A 27,758-nucleotide genomic window follows, 5' to 3' on the forward strand; every position below is an offset into this window, starting at 1 on the left:
CAGCATGAGACAATTTGCATTAGCAGTTAAATAATTCTGAGGTGTGAGCTAATTCATTACTACACAAAAGCAATAAAAGACCACACAAGGACGCCTAACTTAGCAATACAGCATCTAGCCAGTGTGTGAGGTGGGCTAACTAGCCGGTTAGCTGGGCCAGTCATTATTATTGATCATGTCTGGTGGTAAACTTACTGTAACTACTGAAATGTGCACAGTGTTGCTACCGGGCTGCCGAGACGAAGAGTAATTTCCTGGGTCTCGGCAGAGCAGCCTTCAGCCTCTATCTGTCGGTATCTGTCGCTGTCTCTCCCGCCCCCGGCTAACCGTTCAACCCCAAACCGGCCGGGACTGCAGTATTTCGGCTTGCGGGTCTCCCAAAAACCAGCGGAGGGAGGCAGGCAGACAGACGGAATCGACGAGACTCGGGTCTACAGCTTCTGTCTGCAGATGCTGAAAACACCGGACATCTCCCTCCGTTGGAAACAGGTATTTTCAGCCACAATCACGCCTTTGTAAACTTATCCAAACAAAAAGCACGACAATTACATTCATAGCAGGTCCGTTGATACTGTGTTGGTTTGCTGACCTAATTCTCTGATATTTTTTAACGGCAGATTTTTTTTTTTTAATGATCAAACGGCGTCATCATTCAATGTGATACGTCCTGACGTCATTCCTCGGCGACTCTCGGTGCTGTTAAAATTATGGAAACTTGACAAAATGTACAATGTTTTACATCTATAATGTGTTATTCATTAGGTAGATAGATATTCGCCGTCCGGTAAGAAATGTGGTATTAAACGGCGTGCAAACGGGGCCATAAATCTCTTCGTTTACCGCCCCGGCTGGTTGCCAAAACGTCCTTACATGACCTGTCATCTCGGGCTGCGTTCAGTAGGACACAGCATTACAAGCTACTTGAGGACAACACCAGCACACTTTCCATCACTACAACTCATCCTTTCTTTTGTGTGCTGTTTTTATCCTTTTCTTTATTCATATTTAATTTATGTTTGTTTCCATTATGCCTTGATTTTTGTTTTTACTGCAAAGCGCTATGCAAATACTCTTCTATTAATACCAGTACGAAAAAGAACTAAACTTATATAACTTAAAAATATACCATCCTATAGTAATACCGCTATGAACAAAATACTATAAAAACTGCAGCTATAGGTTAAAAATATACCATCCTATAGTAATACCACTATGAAAAAAATACTATAAAAACTGCAGCTATAGGTTAAAAATATACCATCCTATAGTAATACCACTATGAAAAAATACAATAAAATTACTATTTAGTACCAGACACACAATTTAAGTTCCCAAAGGAATATTATAGCTATTTTTTGGAAGGATATTATTTGGGTGTAAACTTTATAAGTTACCTGTAGTAAATGTATGCTTTGCCAGCAGCTAATAAATTCAAGACAGGGTGACTGTATCCCAAATGCGTAAAACTATTTGATATAAATTTAACACTAGATGATGAAGCAGAAGCTATGGGTGGGAGACTGACATGGGACTCATTTGCGCTGCACAGGTGAGAGCACCCAGGGGAGTAATGAGTGGGGATGGAGGAAGGGGTCAACTGTCACAAATAGGGACATTTCACATTGGATTGTAAGGCCTACAAATTGTACAAATCATTTTTGAGTTAAGAGTTGAGTTTGCTCAGGGAAAGCTTCACTGTACACATTTATTTCTCCCACCCAGGTTTTCCCAGCCAGTTCAGGCTTTGCACCCGCGGCCTTTCAGTTACAAGCCTGCTTCTCCAACTCTTCTTGGGCTGCTGCCACTCCCTGACTGAAGCACATGTAACCAGACACGTGTTGCAAAGAACTCACTGTAACTCTGTGTCTCATGAAGGAAAAATAGTAAAAAGTAAACATGGTGATGAATTACAATAGAAATTCATTAAAATTTAGACAAATACATTCAAATTTACAAAAAACATATATTATATATATATATATATTTTATATATATTATATAGTGGATTTGCAATACATCCAAAACTCATACTACAGTATAATAATATATAGTAATATGACATGAATCCCTAAAAACTGTAGCATTTTCTTGGCAATCTTAATCTGGAGCACAAAAACGGCACATGACAAGAATTACGAGGAAAAACCTTTAATTAAATAAAAGCAAAAAAAGGTATACAAAGAGTTATCTGTATGATCTATGAAAATAGAACCGGTATTGTTTGTACATTTAAACAGCTGAGGGGATGGAGAGTAACCTTTAAAAAGAGTCACAACGTTCCTGTTGAAACTCTTCAACAGAAGTCTTCGATCTCTTGTTCCATCTCCTAGTCAAATGAAAACACAAGGAAGGGACGAGAAATTATGAGCAAAAAATTAATTAATTAATTGAAAATACATTGGGCAAATGTAGCCAACTGCACTCATAACAAGTCTTCCCAGAAGTTGCATGAATAATGAATCAGACTGGCAATGTTCTACTTTCATGCTACATTAAATTATCCTAACCCATTCATGCTTAGATGAACCCTTTGCATCTATAAAACAAAAACAGAAAAAACACAATAATAAAAGCTCCTTCTCTCAACACAATCAAATACGAACCTGTAGTAGTGCGGCCTTGTTGTAGTCTCGTCTGTGTCTGTAGATGCTCTGGCAGAGCAGAGCGTAGAGTTTCTCCAGCTGGTAAACCTCATAGCCGTCAGTCTTGGTCACGACTCTCTCCAACAGCTCCTGGAGAAGAGAGGAGAGTGACAGGAGACAGAGGAAAGAGCGAGAGATGAGGACATCTTTAGCTGGTAAACTTCATAATCCTCTCTGGCGAACACCCTCAGGAGGTGCCGGGGTGAGAGAAGATAAAGATAAAGTCAGCAGGAAAACAAACTTGTCCTGAGGCTTCTTGTTTTCTAGGGTTTCTCTGGGTAAAGTCAGGTTGCAGTAATCCTGGCTTGACCTGTGGGGTCACACACAGTGTTCCATACCTTTAATTTGTCTCTGTCCACCACCACAGGAGGAGTTTGCTGGTCCAGGATCTGCAGAGCTTTGTCCACATCGATCATCTGCTGCTGCAGCACGGCGTTCTTTAGAGCCCGCGTCATGCGCCTCACACTCCGCTCTGAGACACAACACACACACACACACACACACGTTTATACCACTATAAATGATGACACCCTGACACATTCACTTCCTAGTATGAGACAGTGTGTTGCCAGCTAACCTGTGCCAGTATCCTCCTCCACTTTGTCTGCTGCAGGGGGGTCTGTGGTTGAGGTCTGCCCAGGCTCCATACTCTCTGTTCCTTCTGCTTCCATTGGCTCTCCATGGCCGTTCTGCTCTGCCTCCTCTGCTGTAGTTACCTCGCCGTTCCCACCGTCTCCCTGTGTTACCGTTTGACTCTTCTCAGCCCCAGTGTCTGCGGGGAGCTCCACATTCCGTGATCGTCCGGCAGGGTTTTCTTCTCTGCTGCCTGACAGCTTTTGGCTATTATTTTCACTGCTCTCCGCTGCACTGGTTTGTCCCTGGGTATCTGCTTCTGACTCAGTGTGGCTGTCGTCTTCTGGTTTCCCAATTTCACACGGTACATCCTCCTCTTCAGCCTCCTCCATGGGTTCCTCCTGGCTGTCCTGTTCCTTCGAAGCAGACCCACAGCTAACTTCCTGACTGGCTGCGAGCCCCGGCTCTACAGCGACCCCCTCCTCGGGCTCCCCTCCTCCTCCCTTCCCAACCTCCTCCTCATCGTCGTCCCCGTCTTCGTCTTCCTCCTCAGACCCGGCGAGGTGCGCGTCGTCTTTGGAGACGTGAGGGGAGGAGGTGGACCTTTTCTTGGTAATGACGCCGTTACACCAGCGACTCCTCCGCCGCTTCTTCTTCTGGGCTGGAGGGATATGAGAGGGAGGGAAAGGGGGAGGGTTACTTAAGACAAAAATGGACAAAATGTTGATTCGTCAATAGGTTTGGTGCTCTGTCCATCACCACAGCTCTTAGGCCCACCGCATTCCATTATCTCTTTAGTTTTCAAACATCAAATTGAAACCCAAATGAGACAATTGCATTGTGGCTTTGGCAAGGTTCCTACAAATGTGTTGTTTGCTTCCTTTCGACCAAGGTGGATTATTATTATTACATTAGCACCATTTTAATCCTATTATTCAATCAATACTGTTTCTATTTCACTTCATTTAACCAGGCAATCTGACCTAGATTACATTCCTATTTACAGCAATGGCCTGGGGTGGTCGTAGACTTGGGAGGGAGCGTCACACACATTCACACACGTTCTACTAGAACAGTTGGGGGTTCAGTGTCTTGCTCGAGGGCACTTTGGTGCTAGTTTATACGTTGCATTATTTTCAATATGTTTATTTGTTGTGATCTTTTCGCTGCAATTACTTGTTTTTTTATTATCTTCAGTACCCCCTATTTGTCTTATTCTTATCTAATATTTTATTATCTGCTGCTGCGATGACTATATTTCTCCAGAGATCATTCAGGTTTCATCTAATCCAAAACCCTGAAATCCTGGGGAAAAGGACAACCCTGAAAACTGCCACCCTAGCTTATTATTCTATTAGTACCACAATACCAACCACTGTGTTTGGGTGTGGTGACAGTAGCAGCAGGCGTGATGGCAGGAGCTGCAGCTGTGGCTCTGGCAGGCTCTCTAGCTGGGGCCACGTCACCGGCTTTGGCCTCAGCAGGAGGTTTGGGCTGTTTGGGAAGGACGTGGTAGAAGGAGGGAGCAAACCGCGAGGTGGAGCAACCTGGAGTCAGACAAAAACAGAGCGCAGACTGTCTTAGCCTATGGTTTCTCTACACCTACATTACATTTACCTACCTGAAAACACCTTGCATTCTGAGACTGAAGCACTGTAGGGGCCTTAGCTGTCTAATTGGTGAAAACAGTGGATGGAATCATTCAATCTACTATGCTATGCATGCTGTGTGATGTGTACATGCTCTTCTGTTCGTCAAAAAGTCTGCAAGAGTATATTACGGGATCATATGGGCAAAATTTAGAAGTGACAATAGTAAAGGCCTACAAACACACTCAGAGTCTGAGCAAATATGCACATGTAGGCATGTGACTATTTGATTCAAACAATAGTATCATGTTAAAAGCATTAAATTTGTGCACTGACAACTTCATAAAAGGTTTTTAAACATAGTCAATAAAATTCATACAATTAACCCCATATATTAGTCAGTGAGAGTCAGTGAAAGTCAGCCCTTCGGTAAAGAGGGCTACCAGTGAATGTCAGTGCTCAAATAAGTTATCCCTGTGCCTATGACAGTTTAGTCTGTATCATTACTTAAGTTAATTATATTGTGTTTGCCTTCTAACTACAAGACACACACACACACACACACACACACACACACACACACACACACACACACACACAGTATTCACCTCTTTTGCAGCGCGACTCCTTGAGCTCCTCACAGATCTTCTCAAAGTCTTCATCCAGTTCATCTCTGATGATGGCATGGACGGTGTCCTTCAAGGCACACGCTCTGTGGCGGATCTGACGGTCTGGAGGGAAACACACACACAAGATGCAAATAATTAAGGTATGTGTTCCTTTTCTTTTACTCCAGGATCACAAATCAATACTCAATATTTTGCACCCAAGGCAAGTTGATTGATTTTATTGTTTGAGTTCAGCATTTCTTTCATCATCCAATAAGCATAAATGATGAATTTTTATTGAAACAATTACATTATACTAGTAAGTTGTTCATTGTGTTTACCAGAAGGGTCCCGGTCTGGGTTGTACTCCAGCGCATTCTGCCAGATGAGGTCCACATCATACAGGAACTCCTCGACTGTCTCATAGTGATGGAGGTCAATCCTGGCGAGAACAGTGGACAGGTCCATAGGCTGCTTGATCACCTCGGCATAGTCTGGTACCTAAAATACAACACAACAAACACAAGGACATTTTAAAAAGACATATAATATCTTCTACAACTACCACTATCACTAATACTAGGGGCAAATGGATTGAATTTCAACTGAAAAGGGGATTTTGGTGGGTAATATCCCTTAGTTTGACCTCAGGCGGGTCTGGGATTAATTTAAGAGGAGCAGCTATTAAAAACACAGATTAAAGATGTAGGTTATTAGAGATACAAGAGATGATTTAGAGCTGCGTTTCTCATTAAAAAGGGCCGTGGGACTGTTCTGACTGGGTTGCAGATGTGTCATTTCTTTTATATTTTTGGAACCACAATGTACAGCAAATATGCTATAAATAATATGCAAACCACATATGGGTTTGTTTTGTCCTCTTGGGATGCTGCAGACAAAAACAGTCAAACTGTGGGATGCCCCAAGGTTTCACATGAGGCACAAGAGGATTGTGTATTCAAACATTAGAGAGGTGTTTTGGAACATTCAACTCTATGAACATGATTTTAGCTGTTTTCATTTTATTTTTTAATGACAACCAGAATCACACATCACCACATTTAGAATGTTTTTCATGAGGATTTCATTGTTTTCTTATTTAGAACAGTTTGTTCAATATCTAATTTCTTCCTTTCCTATCTTTGTTATTATAGCCTAGCCATCTTAATAGAGGTCTAATTTGTTGCCTCCAACATGATGATGTCAAGACAGACATTGTTAAAGAACAAAACAAAGAAAGATAAAGACAGTCCCTTTTCCCCTGAGTCAACCAGGTTAGTGAAGGAATTAGAAGTACACAACAGGATAGAACAGCATAGAGTAAAACAGAAAGCAGTAAAAAAAAAAAAAAAAAAAAAAAGCAGGACAAAGACAACAGAACACAGTAGACTCGAGTAAATCCATTTCCACTAGGCCGACAGTGATCTCACTTGGTGACAGCTTAAAGCAAGACATTATTAGGGATTAGAATAGAATAGAATAGAACAGCTACCTCATCTAAATCCACAGGCTTTGTGAAGGCCTTGAAGCGTTTGTCCTGGGACAGGCGGTTGGTGACGTCACGCAGGAAGAGGCGGAGCTCCCTGAGCGTGTCTTCCTCCTGCTCCTCCAGTCGCTGCGTCTCTTTCTCCGTCAGCTGACGAGGGGGAGGCGGGGGGGCCACGGGGAGCACCTCCAACGCCTGGAGCGCTGAGGAGAGCCGAGGGTTAACATATATACATTTTACATGACCTTCAAGTTGATCATAATTTTCATTTATTTCAGAGATATTTCAGTACTGGATTTTGCCACAATGATTTTCCATGACTTTCCAGGTTTTCCAGGACTCGTATGAAGACTGGACAAGCAGACCATGAGCATAAAGGCCCTGACACACCAGTCGGCCAATGTCGGGCCATCGGTAAGCGTCTGTGTCCCTAGTTTTTGTGGTGTGTCCCGCACCGTTGGCACTAGTCGGACCCCTGTCAGCGGCTTTTCGGCCGATTGAGCATGTTGAATCGGCGGCGGAGCCCGTCGGTGAGAGAGATCACTCTGATTGGCACGAGAAGAGAAACGGAAGTGACGAAAGCAAGCAAACGACGAAGTCAAGAGGGCACACACAGAAGGCTCTTCTCCATTCTCCATCTCTATTCCAATACGCGAATATTTTCACAACGACATGGCCGTCTGGAATGAAGAAACTGAAGACCAACTGATCAGCATGATTCAGGAGAGGCCAGCTCTGTACGACATCACAGAAAAACGTTATGCCAACCGAGTGGTGAAAACAGAACTCTGGCGTGAGATCGAAAATAAACTTGTTATATCAGGTAAGATTTTCTTTAGCAGAAACTGTTCTACCGACTACCGCCACCTGCTGGTATGGAGAGTTATTTCCCCTCACGCAGGCGCAGAACGTACGTGCTAGTTGGCCGTTGGCTGTAGTCTTTGCGGTGTGTTCAAGTGCAACTTTTTGGCCCAGACACAGGCGACGTGAGGCGACGGAACAGTCAGCCTTCGTCGCCGCTGGTTCTTTGATGTCGGTTTGGTGTGTCAGGGCCTTAAGAGAAATGCTTCTTCAACTAGAAGGCCACACAAAGCCAGCTGCATTACTGAGTTCAGACTGCAGTTTGTTACCAAGCTCATCCATTTCTCACCAGCTTTCTTCTTGGAGGCAGGGGCCTTGGCAGCCTGGCTGAGGATCAGATCCTCAAAGAAGCTTCTCCTTTCTCTGCTGGTGGGAACCTGGACATGGAAAACCTCCCCGTACTCCAGACGAAACAACTCCTGAACCTGGGGAAAGGAAGGTGAGGGGGGAGGGAAGACATTTGTGTGGGTGGGTGTTTGTATCAAGGAAATTAAGACAAAACATAAGTAACTTTAAAGATCAATGCTTAGCAAACTGAATTAAGTATTCACTGCTGTAACAATATGTTTATGTGTTCATGAGTGTTTGTTAGGGCTGCACAATTAATTGAGAAAATACTGAAATTGCAATACTGAAGCTGCAATATTGACCCGTGCAAATTCCAGATAGCAAGACAATTTTTTTTAACCTCAAAAGGAAAGGTGTTCCAGCCAAGCTCCTAAACAAAGTATTCTGCTGCTGAGAGAATCATTTTATATTCATATTTTCACCCAAATGTTTTTTAAACATTTTTCAATGCTGAAAAAGAAATGAAAAACGCTGTACCCGCATGAATCACCATTCATATCATAATCTGAAAGTCGACAAGTGCATCACCCTACAGTGCGGTTCTGTCCGTACCTCCAGGCTGAGTCGGTCATAAGGCAGGTTACAGGTAGCCAGCAGCAGTATGGGAGCGAAGGCGGGGATAGAGTGGAGTAGGCTGAGGAAGGTGGCTCTCAAGGCAGGACCCACCGTCTCCCACCACTGTCCGATGTGGGGGATGTACAGGATGCTGGGAGACGTCCGCTTGGCTTCAACAAAGATCTACAGAGCATGAGGTCAGACAAGGAACATTATGGATATTTATAAAAGCTGGATGTGCATCTATGGAGGGATGTACAGGATAGTGGGACTATTTACAGAACTACAGAGAATTACAGAACATAAGATAGGACAGAGGAGTTTAAAAGATGATTGAGATATATATCCAAGGAACAATTTGAGGGGGGATGAGAGGGGATGACATCCCACTTGCTAACAACAGAATCAAAAGGTGTGATCAGGACAGCATGAAAAAGCAGGATATAATGCACACTGGCAGATATCTACAGAACATAGGAAATGATACAACAACATTAAACACAGCTGAAACATGCAGTTCTTTCTTTCGGTCTATTTGTCCATAGTACATATTTATCCCCAGTGTCCACAGTGTGAGGAGGTGGGGCCCATGAACTACACAGTCACTGTGGCAGCCATTTTGGCCAGTGAGGTCCACTGAACAGAACACACTGAATTTGACAAGGCTGCGGAGTACGACTTTCTCCCCGGTGCAAATGTGAACAGATAGGTGGACGGTTTACCTGAGCGCAGGTCTCTTCTGGCGCGGTGGCGCTGGCTCCGAACAGCACGGCCATGTCCAGGGTGTACACGGTGAATTTCTCCAGGGCGTGGAGCAGAGCGGGGGCCAGGTGGGAGCTCTGACCGGAGCCCGGCCTGCCCTCCAGCAGCAGCCTGGGCCGGTAGGAGGTCGGCTGGCTCAACACGCTCCTAGACGAGGAGAGAAGACGGAGAGATAAGAGACAGGTGAGGTGGTGTGGAGGTTCAGATTTACTGTCGGTGAGCATTTGGGAGTAGGTTGGCTGGATGATCTTCAGAAAGCAGCCTGAGTCAGTAGGAGGCTGGACGGCTCAGAACACTTCCGAAATAAAGGAAAGAATGGAGAGAAAGAGGAGACTGAAAGAAAAAAGTACAGATTCTGTAAAGTCCCATGCCACATTTGTGGCAAGGACATATAGTTCTTTCTGAATATGGAAAGAGGATTGTGGGAGTTGTGTGAAAATTCACAGCTATGGTGTGATGATTCATAGTTCAAGTTAAACTTTCACAATGCAACTTTAACTTCTTTTATTAAGCAAATACTGCTCAAAAAGCAACAGACAGGATTTGTAGAAAATTTGCTTCTGTAAACTGTTATGTAATTAATCACAGTTTTAATTTCCTGAATGAATGACAAATGAACAAATAAATTATAATAAACTTCCTGCTTAATATTTCCTCCTGAATGAAGGATAACCCACCTACTGAGGTTGAGGAGTCCGTTGGCCGCAGGTGCTTTGGGTTGAGGCTGAGAGTGAGAGGTCAGTCCGTTGCAGACTGCTGCATCCTCATCTTCACTGAACATCAGATCATCCTCAAACACACCAGAGGGCACATCTGGAAACACACACACACACACACCCCCACACCAACAGTTACTCCCAACAGCTTTTTGAAGCACCTAAAGAGTATGGCGACTGTATAATCACATTTGAAATATTCCATGATTAAGATAGACATGGGGATCTGTGCAAAGAAAGAAAGAAAGAAAGAAAGAAAGACAGACAGAGCAGGACTCTACCTTGGTCTCTCTTCCTCTTTAAGCCCTGCTCAGCATGGGGGAACAGTCTGCTGACAGTGTGCAAGATGTTCTGCAGGGCAGCGCTGAGCAGAGGGCGGATGGCTGGTATCAGGGCCTTGGCTGGTGACACTACCGCTCTGGGAATCACAAACAGGATCACAAACAATCACATATACTGTATATGCCAAGCACACGCAAGCACTGTTTTCTGTAGACAATGTTTATATCCCAAAAAATAGACGGAAACTAAGGATAACAAACATTTACAATAAAATAAAGTTATCCTGGTCATACCTCTGGGCAGCTGGCACCATATTGGCCATGGCGGACATGAAGTCTCTGTTGCCGATGGCGATGGAGTTGACGTCGAGCACTAGTTTCTGCGAGGAGGAGTAGATCTGGGGATAGCGACGGCGCAGCGCACACAGAGCAGCCTCTGAACACACTGCCTTGATGTCTGCTCCGCAGTAACCTGGACAATAAAGCCAGATTGCTGTCAGAAAACTATTTTCTATCTGTTCTCATGAGTGTCCAAATCCTTTTGTCAGTGTTTCCTGGAGAATTTTTCTAGATTGGGTTGGGTTCAATTGGATTTGTATACCAAGATATATGGACAATTAATTGCAATTAATAAAAATAACGTAATAAGTTCAATTGCAATTACTTGCAATTGCAATTGAACTTATTACGTTATTTTTTGGGGGGGATGGGCTCAGCAATAAGACCACATGATCAATTTTCCTATTACTTTTCTCAAGCTGTGGGAGACCACCATAGCTAAATACATGTAATGGAAATACTGGTTTCATCAGTATATAGCAATACTGTATATTAATGAAAGAATAAACGTAAGAATGACTGTCAGAGGAAGCATACAGTATGTACTAAAATGAATTGGTGGATTCAAATAAAGTTGGAATGCGTGTTTGTGTGTGTGTGTGTGTATGTGTGTGTGTGTATGCATACCAACACACTTGTCTGCCAGTTCCTCCAGAAAAGCGTCAGAAGGCTGAGGACTCCACTGTCTGGTGTGGATCTTCAGAATGTCCTTTCTCGCCTGGCGCAGGAAAACGGAGCACAGCATTTCAATTTTGGGTCCAATACTTTGCAGAATCTCTTGTGATATTACAACTACAACATTAAACTAGTGCATGAGCTGAAGAACATCTGCTGCCTCAGCCCAAAGCCAACGAAAGAGCATTTGGATAGGCTGCACTATGGCTGCCATGTTGCTGCCCCTTCTCTAAAACTAAAAGCTCAAAATAAAATAAAACATAATACTGCTTACTAGTACACTACCATGGTGATATACCCACCATTAAAGGATAATTCCTGTCATTTTCATATGATGTTCAGTAGCTCTTTGGCCTAAGAGTAGTCTAAGAACCTGGCGAAGTCGAAGGACCTAGTTTACATGGTTCAGTTCTCTGGTAGTGGCTACGAAAACAGCAGAAGCATTAGTGATAGGTGCAACTGCGACATATTTCAAATTTTTGGCAAAAATCATTATTTAACAAATTACAATGTGTTATTGTTGATTCATGATGATTTAAAGTTGCAGTCTCAACAGGATTTGTTTGGATACTGACCTCTCTGTCCGGCAGGCCAAAGAGGAACTCTCTGTCGAAGCGTCCTGGTCGTCTGAGAGCTGGATCGATGGAGTCCAGTCTGTTCGTGGCTCCTATCACTACAACCTCTCCCCTGCTGTCTAAACCGTCCATAAGAGCCAGGAGGGTGGACACAATGGAACTATGGAGACATAAAGAGACTCAGATTAGGCAAATGCAGCATTTTGGATTGTGTTAATTGCTCATGTTTGAAAGGTCTCAGACTTGAAGCAGGGTGGTATAGTGGAGTGACATCCGTTAACATCAAGGTCACAGGTTCAATCCTTGCAACAGCAACAAAACGTGTATTTGTTTACTTAATACTTTTGGTGTATTGTGCCATCATATAGTTGACAGATTACACTGTATGGAACGTTTGCACATTGGTCATAAAAGTGATCTGATTTTTAAATGAATTTAATTTTTGTTATCTCTGCTTACGTGAGAGATCACCAAGCACTTGTTTTAAATTTCAGGCGGTGCACAATATCAAACATGCCTTAAATGCAGCCAATGCGGCCAGTAATTGAACTTTGATTATTTTCACATGAAGCATGAACTTAAGATCAGCTAAATGCTGATGAAATTCTTAAGATGCAATATTTAAGATTTTGTGAGTGTTCTTCCCTACAGAGCCTCAACAAAATGCTTCCCACAGACTTCTTGTGTCAATTAAACTTAAACTAACACAATAAAATTGAAAGTGCCTCTTGTGTTGCATGGACAGTCATTTACACTCTTGTACTCACCACAGCCACCACAAATAACCTAAAAATCAGAGTGAGGCACTGCTCACCTGTGGATCTGGTCCTGTCTGCTGGACCTGACTGGAGCCAAACCATCAATCTCATCGAAGAAGATAATGGCCGGACGCATCTGGTATGCCTGAGAGGAAATCAGCAGGGATCACATCAATTCTTTACGTTCTTTTCAAACTTGATAGTTACAGGTGGTGCGATGGGAAAAAAGGGCACAGGCATTTGATTTATCCCATCCCACAAGTTCATATATGAAAATATAGTAGGATATCCTTTATAAGGTCTGTTGTTGGATAGTCTTTGTTGATGGCATTGTCTTTCATTAATATTGGGAACCAGTCAGGGATGCAATCACAGCAAAACAAAAAAGCAGGAAGTGGTGGGAGAAAGGCACCAATTCCTGCATCCAGAAAAGCCTAAAATACTGGAAGAAAAAAGCATCATCCCTGAATGTTGTGAGTATGTTGTAGAGGCGTGTGGTTTACCTGGTCAAACAGCAGGCGTAGCTGTCTCTCCGATTCTCCCACCCACTTACTGAGGCAGTCGGCCCCTTTCCTCATGAAGAACGACACCTTCCTCTCCCCCTGACTGCACTCGTTAGCCAGCGCTCTGGCTACCAGGGTTTTCCCCGTACCTGGAGGACCGTAGAATAGACAGCCCCTGGAGACAAGGGGAAAACAGAAGTGAGAGAAAATAATGGGGCAGTTGGAGGTTGAGAAGAGATGGGAGGAGCAGAGAAGAAAGGAAAGGAAAGGACAGGAGATGAAGTCCCTTACACAACTTACACATACATATATATATATACACATTAGGTTATTTACCTGGGTGGCTGTATCTTGAACCTCTCAAAGACTTCTGGGTAGAGCAGAGGGAAGACCACCATTTCCTTCAGCGCTGAGATGTGTCTATTCAAACCTCCGATGCTATCAAAACTCACCTAGGTCACAAAAACAACGTTATGTTGTTACTGTTATCTTGTATTCTGTCCATCTAACTAAAGATATTTCATCTCTCTGTGTCTTACCAACTGTCCTATCATCCATCCATCAGTCATATGTACCATCACGTCTATTTCTGTCCTTGTTTGTCAGACTAACTCCATCCATTCATCCAATCCAAACCTACCGTCTTGTCTATTTGCATGGGGTCCACGTCAGCTAGGCTGGCTCCGATCTTCATCCTGTCCTTCTGGATCCCCAGCAGGTCCTCTTTCACAAGGTTCATGGGCAGACATCTGGAGGAAAAACAACAGAGAAAAGATAAATATCCCTTTTTTATCAGACTCATTTTATTGGCATTTCTGCTTTGCTGGACAGCATATGGAGGAGAGCGTCACGAGAGATTCCTACAACAGTGTAAGTATGTGGGATGCACTGAGTCATTGGTCCCACCCTATCAGTAATTATTACCATGAAATAACAGGTTAATGGGGAAGCATTTGAAGCAATGCAATTCGTGAGCTCAGCTTCCCATTAGAAGTAGGAATCTTAAAAGGCAAACTTGCACTGCAATTTTTTTAAATTAATAAGACAACATAGCGTCACCCCAGACATCTTCACCATTTGGCTGCTATGAGACAGAAAACTGTTGGGATGAAAACACCACCTTAGTTTCTTTCTGTGCGAGAGAACATGGGGGAAAATCTGGTTCAAACCCTGTAGTGTAATGGTTTTCAAACCTTTCCTCGGAGACCTGGAAGCCCTAAAACCTTGTTAGAGCAGGCTAATTTAACTAAATTTACTGTAATTTTAGGATACAAACCGGCAAGCCTAAAGTATCTTATTCCTCCCCCTCTTACATTGCAGGGATTAGAAGGCAACCTAGTATAGCAAATAGCTTTGGATGCAAATTTGTGGACCCATTTGAATTATTCTGCAATAATTATCATTTAAATATTTAATTATTCTACAACCTACCTATTGCTGAAAAACACCGCTGTTGTGTGTTTGTAGTCGCGCTCTAAGACAGGTGCTGCTGAACGGACTCACCTGTTGACAGACCGGCTTCTGTTCTTACTTCTCCGTCTCTGGAACTTCTCGTCGTCTGAAGAGGAGGAAGTGGAGTCACTGCTGTGGATGGCATGTCTCCTTCTGCGAGGAGGAGAAATGCATGAAAAACACCATCTTTCATCCCATCTGTATCATCCTGGCCTATCAGCTTATCTGTCTGTCTACAGCAAAACAGACAATTCCAACTAAAAGGAGGCACGTCGCTTTCAGCAAGAAAACACATCGAATATTAGAGACCGACACGGTTAAGGCAGGAATTGACTCTGATCAGTGAAGGCAATAAGGATTAAAAGGATTAAAAACCAATCAAATTCAACACCCTACAAACACTCATTCCAATAAACACAACAAATACAAACACTCACAAATAAACACTACCAGTACTACACACTACTAGATAGTATTCATGAATGCATCATTTACACCTCCATCACAGGTATGATTAATCCAACAAGCCCAATCACACACAGACCATCCTCATGCATGAGGCCTGGGCAACAGACCACCAGAACAAAACACCAGGAGTGCTGGACGTACAGTATATAATTTAAGGCTGTGTAATCAGCAGGACAAATCAAGCACACGACAAGAAAATACTCTAAATAAATATCCAAAGACGTAGTAAGATGCTATTGAAATGTACCTGAAAAATACTTATACTAATACTCACATAAGATTACGCCAATTTTTACTCAAAGTAAATAAGAATGATTTCCAGTTCATAATGGAAGCATTGGGATAGTGAGCTAGTCCAGGTTGCTGTTGATTTCACTGACTTTATTTGATTTACAGTATATCTTTCTAAGAATCAAATAAATGCCTTTATTTGAATTCAAAGAAAAGCAACAAATGCAATATACTACTCATCATAGAATACCATATCATATACAATTTATTAATTTAAAACTTGCAGGGGAGTCACGTTTTCAGATTTGTTGCGAGTCTGTTCACATCAGCAGATGAGGTAAAATACAGCAGCTGGTCTGTCCTTGTCTCCATGTTGAACCATGGTTACACAATGACACTGACAAAAAAGATTCAATTTGGCTCACTGTCCCAATATTTAGACTACTGAATATATTTTCACCCAAAATGTGCCACACTTCTGAACAACCACAGTGCTAGTAGAGACAGACAGCACCCAAAAGGACTATTAAAAAAAAAGGTAAACAGCAACAAAGACAAGTAGTGAGTGTCTCTTACCTCTCAGAGCTACTCCTGAGGATGAGGAGCAAGAGAATCAGAAAAAAGAGGAAAAAAGGAATATTGGGATGGATTGTACATGCAATAACGATACTCATGGCTATGGAAAATAATGTTATTTGTATTGGGGCCAACACTACAACTAGATAGATGTTAACAAACAGTTGTCAGACCATATACCCTGATCGCCTTCCACACACAATTTTAGTGAAAGTAAGCAGCGTGTGACATTAACAGTGCTGCATGGGATCGAGGAAACAAGTACTCTGATCTGCGTTTTTGCATTATGTTCTCTCTGTATCTGTGTATGTGCTTCAGTGAGTAGTACACCACCACTCTAACAATGTGTAAGACATGATTCATAGAAAAGTATGGAGAAAGTCTTGAGTCTTGCAGGACAAGCTTTGACAAGCTGCCAACTCTGAGAAGACGAGTGAGAGAGGGAAAGAGCATCGACTGACACTTAAGTTGTCACTTAAGTTTGTACTGATTGCAAGAGTAGTGAAGTAACATTTCTACGGCATAGGAATTTCATAATGATTATTATGGGCATGATTGTGTTCCAGGTATTAGTCAGACCATCCAAGTGTTACTGTGCAAAATGCCCAAAAATATGAATGGACACACCTTAAAAAGGACAAATCCACCCTTGGATACTCTTGATACTCTGAACACTGATAGATCTCATCAATCTGTGATGTTCAATGCATCCCAGAAGATATTTTGCAATGAAGTATTGTAATTTACTTTTATGGTGTACTCACTTTCCTTCAACCTGCCTCATCTACTTCTACTTCAGTTAGTTATTTCCTGCATTTCACCCCCAGAGAAGGACGTGTTTCTTAATGTGTTTTAGGGTGGATTTTTTCCATTAATTTAGTCTTTGGCAAGTCATCATGGTATTAGTGGGATATAGTATCTCTCCCCATTGGGCGACTCTTAGCCCCTGTGTCATCTATTCAAGCCATAAAACATGCACCTCATTGGCTATGGTCCCTTGCATAGTCAGCAGTTAATGGGTGGTGTCTGGGCTGTCATACTAACCGGCTGCTTCTTCTTCTGTTGTAGGGGCTCCTGGGGGCCGTGGAGCTGAACCTGAACCTGCGTCTGGTAGGAGACGAGTGGCTCTTGAAGTACATGCTGCGCTTCCTTGGTTCTCTGGGTTCTAGCACAAAATGATCAAACTATGTCAAACCTAATGGAATACTAGAAGACAGATGAATGGGCCTTAAAGAGAAGATTTGGTATTTTTAGCAGCCTATGCCTAGTGTATTCAAAAAGTTTTAGCACCAATGTTTTTGCTTTTTTCCTGGTACAAGCCTCCTCTGAGCATATGTTAGCAATACTAGAAAGTGTATTTTGTAAATTTTGCACAACACACAAAATAAGGCCCAGTAACCAGAATTATCCTGTAAGGACAATGATAAAATTCTATGCATTTCAAGCACATTTAAACAATTAATATCAATCAATAAATTGATTTGACTGATCGGATTGAACAGAAACCTCAAGAAGGAGAACCAAACTGAGCCGTACCATCCTGAGGGGCCTGGTAGCGAACCACAGTCTTCCGCTGTCTGAAGTCATAGCGCCTCTGGTTGTCCTCTTCCTCATCCTCCCCATCTTCATCATCATCATCATCATCATCATCATCATCTTCCTCCTCCTCCTCCTCATCTTCTCTGTCTTCCTCCTCCTCTTCATCATGATCATCCTCATCATCCTCATCCCCTCCTATGAATGAAAAGCAAGAGTAGAGATATCAAAGCATGTACCAAGTACGGTGGCACTGCTGATCAGTAGCCAATCATGTACTAGTGTTGCAATAATTTGCATCCACCACTGCAACACCACTGGTGCTGCAGCTAATAATCAGCTCATTTCAGCCATGGACAGCTGGTGAGACAACAAAATCAATGTTTGGTCACTGAATAAATGAAATCAATATTGCGAGTTCACAAAACAGTGTCACAGCCCACAGAGAAGTTAATATCCCCAGGTTGTGTGCCTGAAAGGCCTAACCGATCTCACCTTGGTTCTCCTTCTCCTCTGTGTCTTTACTCTCCACATCAGTCCTCATAGACCTGCACCTCCTGCCCCTGGTGTACATCCCCAGCTTCTGGGAGGAAACAGGCCAAACTGTGTTTACTTCACTGATTTGATTATACCTGTGGTACACTGGTTACATTGTCAAACAGCAGCCACCGAAACCAGAATACATAAACATTAGGATTACACAATGCAATGTGCAGCTAAGACTGCATCTTTGGTGCAAACATGGTCCAGTGGATGTGAAAAAATGAATTTCTTTTTGATGCTTTCGTGCTCTTTATTCAAAGTTAACAACAGAGCTCAATTGTAGAGAAATCACAGACTTCGGTTGCCTGTGGCTTTAATGTAAAGGAATGCATAGATAAACATAAGTTTGAGACATGCAAGCTCTCTGCTTACATAGCATATGCACACCAACTGGCCTCTTTGTGCCCTATGTGACGTTATAAACCGCTTATCCACAAGGGGGAAACAAAGCCATTAGTCTGGAGTGAGCGACCCGGAGCAGGGCATTTAAAAACAGATACTGTAGGAATGTCTACTTCTATACATTCTTAATCACCACCAAAAGAAAAAGTAGAAAAGAAGATGGCATGTCCTTTAAAGAGGTCATGAATGCAAGATGGGGAATATTATTCTTTCATTTTCTCCATGTGGAACTTTTGAACTTTATATGTATTTCCATACATACAATACATGCATTGGCATTGCGTTACAAAATTTGGACTGCTGTCAAGCAAACTTCTCCACAGTGGCTTTAATTTTTTGCCTAAACTTTATCCAATTAATTTGAAATATGATTTAATTGGTTGGGTCCTTACCTCTTCTTTAGTGTCTCTGCTCCTCAGTCTGCGTCTCATCTTCTGCATGTCGTCCATCTTCTGGAGAACAGCTTCAGCCGTGCTGAGGGACAGTCAGAGAAGAGGGATAAACCATTACCATTTCTGTTATTGTTCTGAATCAAGGTTGGGAATTGATAAGATTTTATCAATGTTGATTACTTAATGATTCCCAGCATATCGTTTTATTATTGTGCTATTCACAATACACTCGATTCCAACACTGTACACACATTACACAACTGTACACTGTGTATGTGAATCCACAAGGCAAAAATGTTTCAATCTGGTCGGTTCTGGAAACATTAGAACTGGTTCCTCAATGGAAGAGGGAGGACTCATCATTTGCTCGAATTTATCCCAACTAAGCCTTTCACAGTAATTTGTGTGAGTTGTGTCAAACAGGACAGTCATTCTCAAGATTTTAAATACAATGTTCAGTCATATATCAGTTTACAACTTAATGGAACCTGTTTTAGTGTGCAGTTTCATTTTAAAAGTTTACTTGTCTGTATTTGTTAGATACTTCTCCTTATGAGGTGATCGTTTGGTCATGGTGCGGTAGCTTTAATGGAACTGCAGCAGTGGTGGAGGGAGCCAAAAGAAACCGGAGTGAATGTTACTGGACTCACTTGGTGATGAGTCGGTCGTACAGGACTGACTGGTTGCGGGTATGCAGTTTGTATCTGGTGATTCGGGAGCTGCGCCGCACCGAGCGGTCCTCCTCGTCCTCCTCCTCCTCATCTTCTTCTTCTTCTACTTCCCTGCTCTGCAGACTGAAGCGGCTCCTCTTGGGAGTGGATGATTCCTCCACCTCGTCTGGCACATCTGAGACACCAACAGAAACAGTTTTTCCTACCTTGAATTACAATGGTAAAGTTCAGCACATTTGCTCTTTTCAAAAACATTAACTGCTTTAACTGCTCCAATTTTAGTAGCATATACCCTCCTAAAAACAAACTCATGCTCTGTAATTCAAGAGCGCATGTGCTCCTTGGGAAAAAATGATACTGTAGAGCATTGTACCTGCTTGTTGTTTACCGCTGGATGCTTTCCCCTCTCTCTGCAGCCTGGGAGATTTCCTTTAGAGAGAAATGACAAATTAACTTCACCACCACTGCCTCCTTTTAGGTTATGGTGTCATTTTTGTATATTTGTGTGCATATTAGGGATATGCATGATAATGTGCACACATTTTGCTGCAGTAAGTTCAAAAGTAGGCCCGCACAACATTGACAAAAAAATTATTTTGCAACTGCAATGTGAATTGTGATTGATGATTGATTTCTGCTACTTGGCTTGCTTGATTTGTAAGATTTTCTTCAACTTTCAACTTGATTTGAAGGCCAGGGAGCATCAGACAACAATGTTTAGTTTGTCATATGAAACAGTTTAGAACAATTTAGAAATTGCAGTAATCAGAATAGCAGATTTGGTTGATTGTGCAGCCTTAGATCATCGTCATTCCAATGTTTTGTCTGTCTGTTATGAAGTGAACTGTAACAATAAAAGCCCCAATACTACTCCTACTAATAATAGTAATAGTAATGGGTAGTAATGGGTTTAATAGTAATAATAATAATAAAATAGTTGTTATTAAAGTGAGTGGGCCATCATCACCTGGTGCAGCATCCTCCAGTCTTGTCCTCACTCAGAGAGGAGCTGGTCTTTCCGTCCATCTCAGCAAAGGAGATCTCCAGTTTAACTTTCTGTCCTCTGGTCCTCAGACCTCTGCCCTCCTCCTTCATATCAGCATGACCCTGGAACAGTCAGCACATGCTGAGTGAATAGTTTAAATATGGCAGAGATGAGGCAAACACTGGCTTAAAATAGTTACTACTGAGAACTCCATCTTTGATGATTACCATGTTGCTGTTAATCAGCTGTTTTTATTTTACAATCTTTTCTGTTGCTGATATACATAAAACCATAAGGCAAATGATTCCTAGAAAACCTTAAGATCCATATAGTCTGGATAATAGCTTTTTAAAGTAAGCTGCTTGTTTTATTGCACAGCTATTAACTCTGAGAAAAAACTCAGAATTCTGAGTTTATTCCCAGACTTCTGAGATTAATCTCAGAAGTCAAATACATTTTTCACCTGTGGCCCTAATCCTCCTCCGTAGGGGCTGGAGTGGGACCACATTGGACGCCTTTCTGCCGTGGCTGCATCACAATATAGGTGATTTTGACTTAATCAACATCGTGTTCCTCTCTATAAAAAAGCCTAATGTAATCTGATAAAAAATAATATTTTAACAGGCGCATCAACTGGTGAATACCAAACTTCAAACTAACTTCACCACAGTTCATAATCAGGTTTTAATTCACTCACAGTTTCTCCCCTAACAACTAGTTTACGAGCGAGAAAAAAAAGATTCTGATGAGTTGGATGCCACCCCCTTCATACCCTAACTATGTACGTTACTTCACAGGAAAACCAAAGCACAATACCTAGGACAATGATTACATTTATAGGACGCATTTATTTGGTAGCCTGGTTACTACTCTTATTATATGGCTGTATGAGATAACACAGGGCAAATACAATTCAAAGTTAATTGATTTGTAAACTAATAAGAGTTTTGCAAGATTGAATGAATGATTGAATGGATACATCAACGGATACATGTCCAGGAGGGACCACATGAGTTTCAGTGAGAAGTTAGAGGGACTCTGGCCGCTCAGTCATAAATCTGTCTGCCAGTGACAATTTGACAATGTAACGTTAGCTAGTTAGCTTAGCAAGCTAGCAAAAATAGCACAGCAAAGTTGCGCTCATCGATAATTCATCCACCTACCGTTAGATCACAGATCGTGATCTAGTTACCTGCCAGCTGTCTAGCTATCCATACTCACATTGGCCGTGTTGTTTTCGGGGCTGCTGAAGCTGTCATCCAGGCCCCGGGAGGACCGCGTCTGACGGGCGGACTTTCTCTGCGACGCGGGAAGCAGCGACAGAAACTCGGAGCTAGTATCCAACTCCAACGACCTCCTCTTCGGAGTTGTTGCCGGTTCAGCTCCGGCACTGCCGCTGCTGCGTAGTATCACCATCTTGACTCCAAACCGAGCTTATACTAGCATAAACGACAAATGATCAGCCTCTATTTTGACTAACAATGGCCTATCATTGACGATGCCGCCAACATAGCAAGATAATAGTAAATATCCGCCAGCTGACATACACACAGCCTCTTTCCAAAACCCCTTGATTTCTGGCGCCACAAACGTCATCATAGGTTGTGAGGTAGCTTGCAGTGAGCTGCCGCGTGGAAACATAGATCTGTAAATAAAAAATAATGCGTGGTCAAACTCTACTAATAATTGTAACTTTACTGCATCAAGCTGACTCACAAAGTTAAATTCGTGTCTGTAGTTGACAAATGAAATTGAGATCTGCATTTTTTTTCTAACATCACGTAAGCGGAAGGATATAGGTATAACCTAGGAAAGATGTTCCGGCTGTTTTTAGAGCGCGCTCCAAACTGCGCATCCCTGCGCGCTCTAATTATGTACACAGGCCATGTCATGATACCATACAATGTACATGTACATTTACATGTTTAACGATCACATGACTTAAATCTACCGCCTCCAAACAAAGGTCATGAGGAATGTATATTATATACATATTTATATGTTTATTTTTCTAAGAAGAATTTAAGACACTGGAGACGACATCAACGCATCATCTTTTATTTTTTGAATATGTAGACAGATACCAGAGGAGAAAATACAAACTATAGAAACGTTGTTAACCTGGAAAAACAACTTTTCTGGTACATTGTGTAAAACCGCTATACAGGCAAACTGGTCCACAGCAAAATCTCAAAGCTTTCCCCTGGATCCTCTCTCTACTCTTCCTTTTGTTAAACCTCCTTTCTAGAATGTGGTTGAGAGGTACAACTGCAATGCAGTCAAGGGGAGATTTGGGGGAAACCACCACAATGTTTAGGATGAATAAATCACCCACAGACGACAGGACCAAGGCTCTGTTGATAGGATGACTCTCTGAGACTTGCTAGCCTGGTCATCAATGATCAAACAGGGTTACTTTGCTAGAATGGTTTTCACTACAAGGCCCAACAGCACCAGGGCTCACATATTATTTATGCCAGTTTCTTCCAAAGCAAAATTTCTGTGATTTTGCACCGGAGGTGTTTTATCAGACTTAGTGAGGGTTATAAGTGATTTGTTAACTATAGGGGTTTGGATACTTTAAAATAATTAACAGTGGTATCAGTTTTGATTTCTAAACATTTTGGGCTTGTAATAGAATTGAGGAATGAGAAGATAAAAGGATTCAATGGAAGATTTGAGATTTCACCCAAATCAGAGACCACCCTCCACTTCATTTGCACAGCAGCCAGCTGCCATATCTCACAGTACCAAGGTACATGTTTGACACCAAAGCCAATCAGTCATATGATACATCAGTCTGCTATCTCAGAGCCATTGATGGAGTTTAGCCAGTGCAGTTCTGAGTGGCAGCCACATTGGCTACACAGTTATGCACAAAGGCCATCACTTTAAGTAGATGGGCTCAGGCCTGGACATAATTTCTGAATGTGAAGCAGAATTTCTGATTCTGTCAGCTGACATTTATAATCTTAGATATAGCAATGTTGTGGGGGGCACTGTCACATGTTTGCAATAACTGTTAGCTCTAGGGAAGAGTCGGAAACATAGTGGCCATTGCACAATGCGGTCAAACTCTATATTAATGGCTCTGTGGTATCTGAATGATGTTTCACACAACTATTGGTTACTGCGCTGCTATGTCTTTGACTTGGAACGTGGCCAGAGACCCCCGTCAGTAGGCAGGGTGTGTTCAGGCAATGGCTGCCAGGTAGTCTTTCACCTCAGCCGGGGTGAGTCTTTTGAAGCCAGCCTCGTTACAGATCCCCACTTCAATGTTCTCCTCTGTCATCTGACCCTCAAAACTCTCCTGCAACACAAAGGGAAATGGGAGCGTAAATGACTGATAATAAAGGAAAGAAACAATGAGAAACAAACAATAGAGCCGACTACACACAAATACACCTGCTGTTACTCTTGTAGCCTCAATTTTGGTGTATGTCTTTATTTGAATTAAAAGTTTATGTCGTCTTTTTATGGACTGAGTAAGATTCATGCAAGTGATTTATTGGTGCAATGGGGAGTTCTATTTAGCTGTTTATTGATCCCCAAGACTCATGACAACATTGTAGATATATTTCAATGCAACTGCATTTTTGAAATAAACAACATACCTTCAATGTCAGGATGGCTGTGTGGATGGCATCCTCCAACTCCAGGTCATTGTTATACCTGGAGAGAGTGGATAAAACAGTCAACTAAATTCTTGTATTTCTTTCACTTGATATACCCTATCAAACACCTCTCTCATGTGCACTCATGGTATTAACAGTGTTTCTTAAAGAATGTGCCAGGACCCAAACCGGGTCATGGGCTTGAGAAAAAAGTGATCCAAATCATTCCAAAATGGTTAAAAAGCTTTTATTCTATTTGGCTAGTGATTATGAAAAATCCAAAAATGTGCTCAACCCTTTTCAGCTTGTTGCTGGTTGTTGCCTATTTCTGCATGTGACAGAAGTGTAGCATGTTATAATGAGCCGGGGTGACACCAAATTCACTCAATTTAGGTCACAAGCTAAAAAAAAAAAAAAGGAACCCCTGGAGTCAGGATCCCCACCCTGGGTCATGTAAAATTCCCTAACTTTTCCATGACTTTCTGTGATTGTGCTGGAGCAATTCCATGACCTTAAGTTTGAAGGTTACATGGCCTTGCTGTAGAAAAGTGGCCACTGAATGTAAAATACAGCAAGTAACTATAATCTAATTCAATGAATATGTGTGAAATCAGCTGAAAAATACATTCTGATAGATTCCTGAACCAGACTATCCCCATGGATTAGAGTGTATCTCATTGATCCCTGAGGTAAAATATAATTTATACACAAACAGCCCATTAATCCACATCCACAACACACCACAATCCACATCAAAACATATACTGTATATCATAACATCATTCTAACGTGGCATAATTTAAATACAGAAAATGTCTTTCACTGTAAACTCATACCTTTTTTCAAGGAATGTTTTTCCATTTACGTAGTTCTTTCCCATGGCTGTGGCTTTCCATGCAAAATATGCACCCTGTCAATCAGGAAAAAAAAAAAACAAATCTTAACCTGACAGTAAGCTTTGTTTCTGATATACAACAGGGCATTATGAAGAACATGATCTGTACCCCCAAATCAGTGCTGACAGAGACTGACTGGAACAAGCGTATTCCAAACCAGTTGGGGAATATGAGTAAAGCCGTGTTAACAGAACGGTATGGCTGTAAAAGGTATGGGGGGTAAATTATTGAACAAACCTGGTGTATGAGCAATATATAAATATGACCAGAAGTATGAGCAGTATATTATCCCAGCATGATGGCATTGGTCTGCTGTTAAATGTTGGTAATTACAGAACTTTAGCAATCATCAAAACTGTGCTGGAGTAAACACGGGGGTTGTTTTGCTATTAATATGAGAATGAATAATAGATCTTACGGATGGGTCTGACTGGAACAAGTAGGGGTGGTCTTCATCCCATCCAGCAATCAGCAACGACACCCCAAACGGACGCACTCCACTGGAGGAGAAAATAACAGAAAATGGATCAAATGGCTTGGCATAACTTACTTTGACCACTGGTTTCTTTAACTATGGGTCACAGGTCATTCTCTGGTTGGTTCCCATATGGTAAATTAGCAACATGGATGAGAGACTACATCTTTCATTATGATGCAGGCCTGAGCCCATTTATTTATTACTGTTAGTATGGCTGGGATGGATATTACACAGGCTCGTATTTGAAGAAATACAGAAAGAAAATCCAATCAAGGGCATAGGCAAAGGAATATCTAACAACTTGTGAATGAGTCTGTTTTGTGAGTGTGTGGTGGCATGTCTGTAAGCAATGTATGTGTGTTAGTGTGTGTCTGTGTACACTCACCCAGACTGTGTGTACTCCTGCATTACAGAGGCCACTCTCTGGACCAGCTGACCTGTGGGGATTGGCTCCTGGTAAACCAGGAAGTACTGCTGGGCCAACTTCCTGGCTCGACGCACTAAAACCCTGCAAGGAGGACACAACTCATTAAACCTTCTGTGAGTGTGTGTGTGTACACAAGACATAGAGCTAGCTTTGGGGTTTTCTCACCAATGACCAACACTTTAGGCAGTCTTTGGTCCAGAATAACCACCAACACCTGACAATAAACACCGGCATAACTTACTTATCATAGACTCATTCTGTAAAAAGCCACCTTGATTCTGTTCCCTCTAACCCTCTCTCCTGACATACTCACATACAACTACACTCAAACACACACTTGTAGAAAGTCTTATGCCAGTGGCACTCACTCTCCTTTCAAACACACGTGGACACACTCCCTACCTGTAGTCAGGTCCCATGCCGCTGTAGACCATGCCTATGTGTTTGGTGATGGGTTCCACCTTGTGAACGCTCTGCTCATCATACAGGATGGACTTCTGTTTCTTCTCTGTCGCCAGGACAACTCCATTGGAAGCTGAAAGTGAAAGAGAATATATACCATAGTCAAGTGTATAATAATAATATATATAAATATATTATAATAACTTTTAATAGTTTCTCTAATCAGTTTCAACTATGCTTTGACACGCCCAGGCGGATCAATAGCTAGAAGCAAGACAAAACAAACTCCACAGGTTCTGCAAATTAAAAACTGATTTAATTCAACACACAAAAAATAGTATTTCCTGATGTTTAGGTGTACCATAAAGATGTACAACAAAACATATATATATATTTTTATCCTTAACAATAACAAGCCATTGTAATAAATTATTTTTTAACTTCTTTTATTAATAGTGCCTTAAACTTCCCTCTTGTACAGCCAAAGTTCTTAAATTGTGTCAGTTTGGGACCCAAATAGGTAGATGTAAATTAAACGTTTGTCCCAGGCTCATGGAAAACATATTACTATTCACATGAGAACCCACCAGAAGTAGGTTCATGACCCATTTTGGGCCCCAAACCCATAGTTTAAGAGAGACAGATTTCCAGGAATCCTTACCTTTGATCCCAACTGAGGGGGCTCCAGCTGCTACGGCTGCCAGGGCATATTCAATCTGGACCAGTTTACCCGAAGGGCTGTGGGGAGAAATACAAGATGTTTCATAACTTTGCTGTGAAGCACTTTGTATAATATAAGTGTTCAAATAAACTACAAACTCTATAAGGATTAGGGAGGAGGGGCAAGAGTAGAGCATCAACTATAATGTTTTCGTAAAACAAGTACTGACACAGAGACAGCACTGTGCAAGCCAAACTGGCTAACACACATACAAAACTGAAAGCAAAAGCTGAATGGCTTCATTCTCATTTGAGCTAGCTAGGCTAACCTAGCCCGCTAGCGTGTGAAACAGGTTTGTTTCCGTCTGTTCCAGGGTGGAATCAAAAATCCCACAATTAAACCGTATTTATCACAGATAAAACAAAACGACTCGTTGCAATACCATTTTAACAGAGCACCGATTTAACATTTTGACAGCAAACATGACAAACTTAGCAGACATGCTAACGGTACGCTTCATCCGTGCCCGGCAATGACAGTGCATCAACTACAACTGCACCCAAAACCTTCATTACAGGCCAAAAAGAAAAAAAGGACATACAATTTATGAAACAGTCATCCAAGAGCTACCATTACAGGACATGCGTTTGTGCCTATTTATGATAATTCCTGACTATTCTGAAAAACTTTACCTAAATGTGGTGAGGGAGAAGCTGTATCCTCGTTCCGCCATCTTTGCTTTGTCAGGGGGAA

General features: G+C 42.0%; 2 protein-coding genes and 1 non-coding gene across 4 annotated transcripts; all 3 read right to left on the reverse strand.

Annotated features, from left to right (window-relative positions):
• Positions 1-2,132: 2,132 nt before the first annotated feature.
• Positions 2,133-22,081, reverse strand: atad2 (ATPase family AAA domain containing 2). 2 transcript variants are annotated; one of them, XM_071904981.2, is made up of 30 exons: positions 21,749-22,081; positions 20,510-20,649; positions 19,916-19,971; positions 19,522-19,717; positions 18,872-18,953; positions 18,030-18,117; positions 17,535-17,732; positions 17,043-17,163; positions 15,999-16,013; positions 14,775-14,876; positions 13,912-14,020; positions 13,608-13,723; positions 13,272-13,446; positions 12,825-12,913; positions 12,011-12,170; positions 11,388-11,478; positions 10,716-10,893; positions 10,422-10,558; positions 10,102-10,237; positions 9,385-9,571; positions 8,660-8,845; positions 8,049-8,184; positions 6,905-7,101; positions 5,754-5,913; positions 5,413-5,535; positions 4,589-4,762; positions 3,220-3,876; positions 2,981-3,114; positions 2,604-2,732; positions 2,133-2,326 (listed from the first exon to the last, which is right to left on the reverse strand). In XM_071904981.2, the coding sequence occupies exons 1-30, from the start codon at positions 21,941-21,943 to the stop codon at positions 2,294-2,296; spliced, it is 4,500 nt and encodes a 1,499-aa protein (XP_071761082.2). In that variant the 5' UTR covers positions 21,944-22,081; the 3' UTR covers positions 2,133-2,293. The 2 variants fall into 2 exon arrangements, with proteins under 2 accessions (XP_071761082.2, XP_071761083.2); XM_071904982.2 differs by lacking the exon at positions 15,999-16,013.
• Positions 9,196-9,332, reverse strand: LOC139916208 (small nucleolar RNA SNORA5). Its single transcript, XR_011784847.1, has one exon. It is a non-coding gene; the product is annotated as a small nucleolar RNA SNORA5 (small nucleolar RNA).
• A 488-nt stretch (positions 22,082-22,569) lies between the features above and the next one.
• Positions 22,570-27,758, reverse strand: psma2a (proteasome 20S subunit alpha 2a). The gene is made up of 8 exons (XM_071904997.2): positions 27,698-27,758; positions 27,006-27,082; positions 26,345-26,477; positions 25,901-26,023; positions 25,456-25,537; positions 24,978-25,051; positions 24,142-24,199; positions 22,570-23,837 (listed from the first exon to the last, which is right to left on the reverse strand). The coding sequence occupies exons 1-8, from the start codon at positions 27,736-27,738 to the stop codon at positions 23,721-23,723; spliced, it is 705 nt and encodes a 234-aa protein (XP_071761098.1). The 5' UTR covers positions 27,739-27,758; the 3' UTR covers positions 22,570-23,720.

The sequence above is a fragment of the Centroberyx gerrardi genome, chromosome 12 (assembly GCF_048128805.1).
Source record: "Centroberyx gerrardi isolate f3 chromosome 12, fCenGer3.hap1.cur.20231027, whole genome shotgun sequence".
Classification (NCBI taxonomy): Eukaryota; Metazoa; Chordata; class Actinopteri; order Beryciformes; family Berycidae; genus Centroberyx; species Centroberyx gerrardi.

Coding starts and splice junctions, on each gene's coding strand:
- psma2a (XM_071904997.2), bottom strand. CDS start 27,738: ATGGCGGAACGAGGATACAGCTTCTCCCTCACCACATTTAG. Junction 25,538..25,900: donor CAGGAGTACACACAGTCTGG/GTGAGTGTACAC, acceptor TTTCTCCTCCAG/TGGAGTGCGTCCGTTTGGGG. Junction 25,052..25,455: donor TGTTCCAGTCAGACCCATCC/GTAAGATCTATT, acceptor CCTGATTGACAG/GGTGCATATTTTGCATGGAA.
- atad2 (XM_071904981.2), bottom strand. CDS start 21,943: ATGGTGATACTACGCAGCAGCGGCAGTGCCGGAGCTGAACCGGCAACA. Junction 17,733..18,029: donor AGAGGAGAAGGAGAACCAAG/GTGAGATCGGTT, acceptor TTTCATTCATAG/GAGGGGATGAGGATGATGAG. Junction 10,559..10,715: donor ATGGTGCCAGCTGCCCAGAG/GTATGACCAGGA, acceptor TGTGATTCCCAG/AGCGGTAGTGTCACCAGCCA.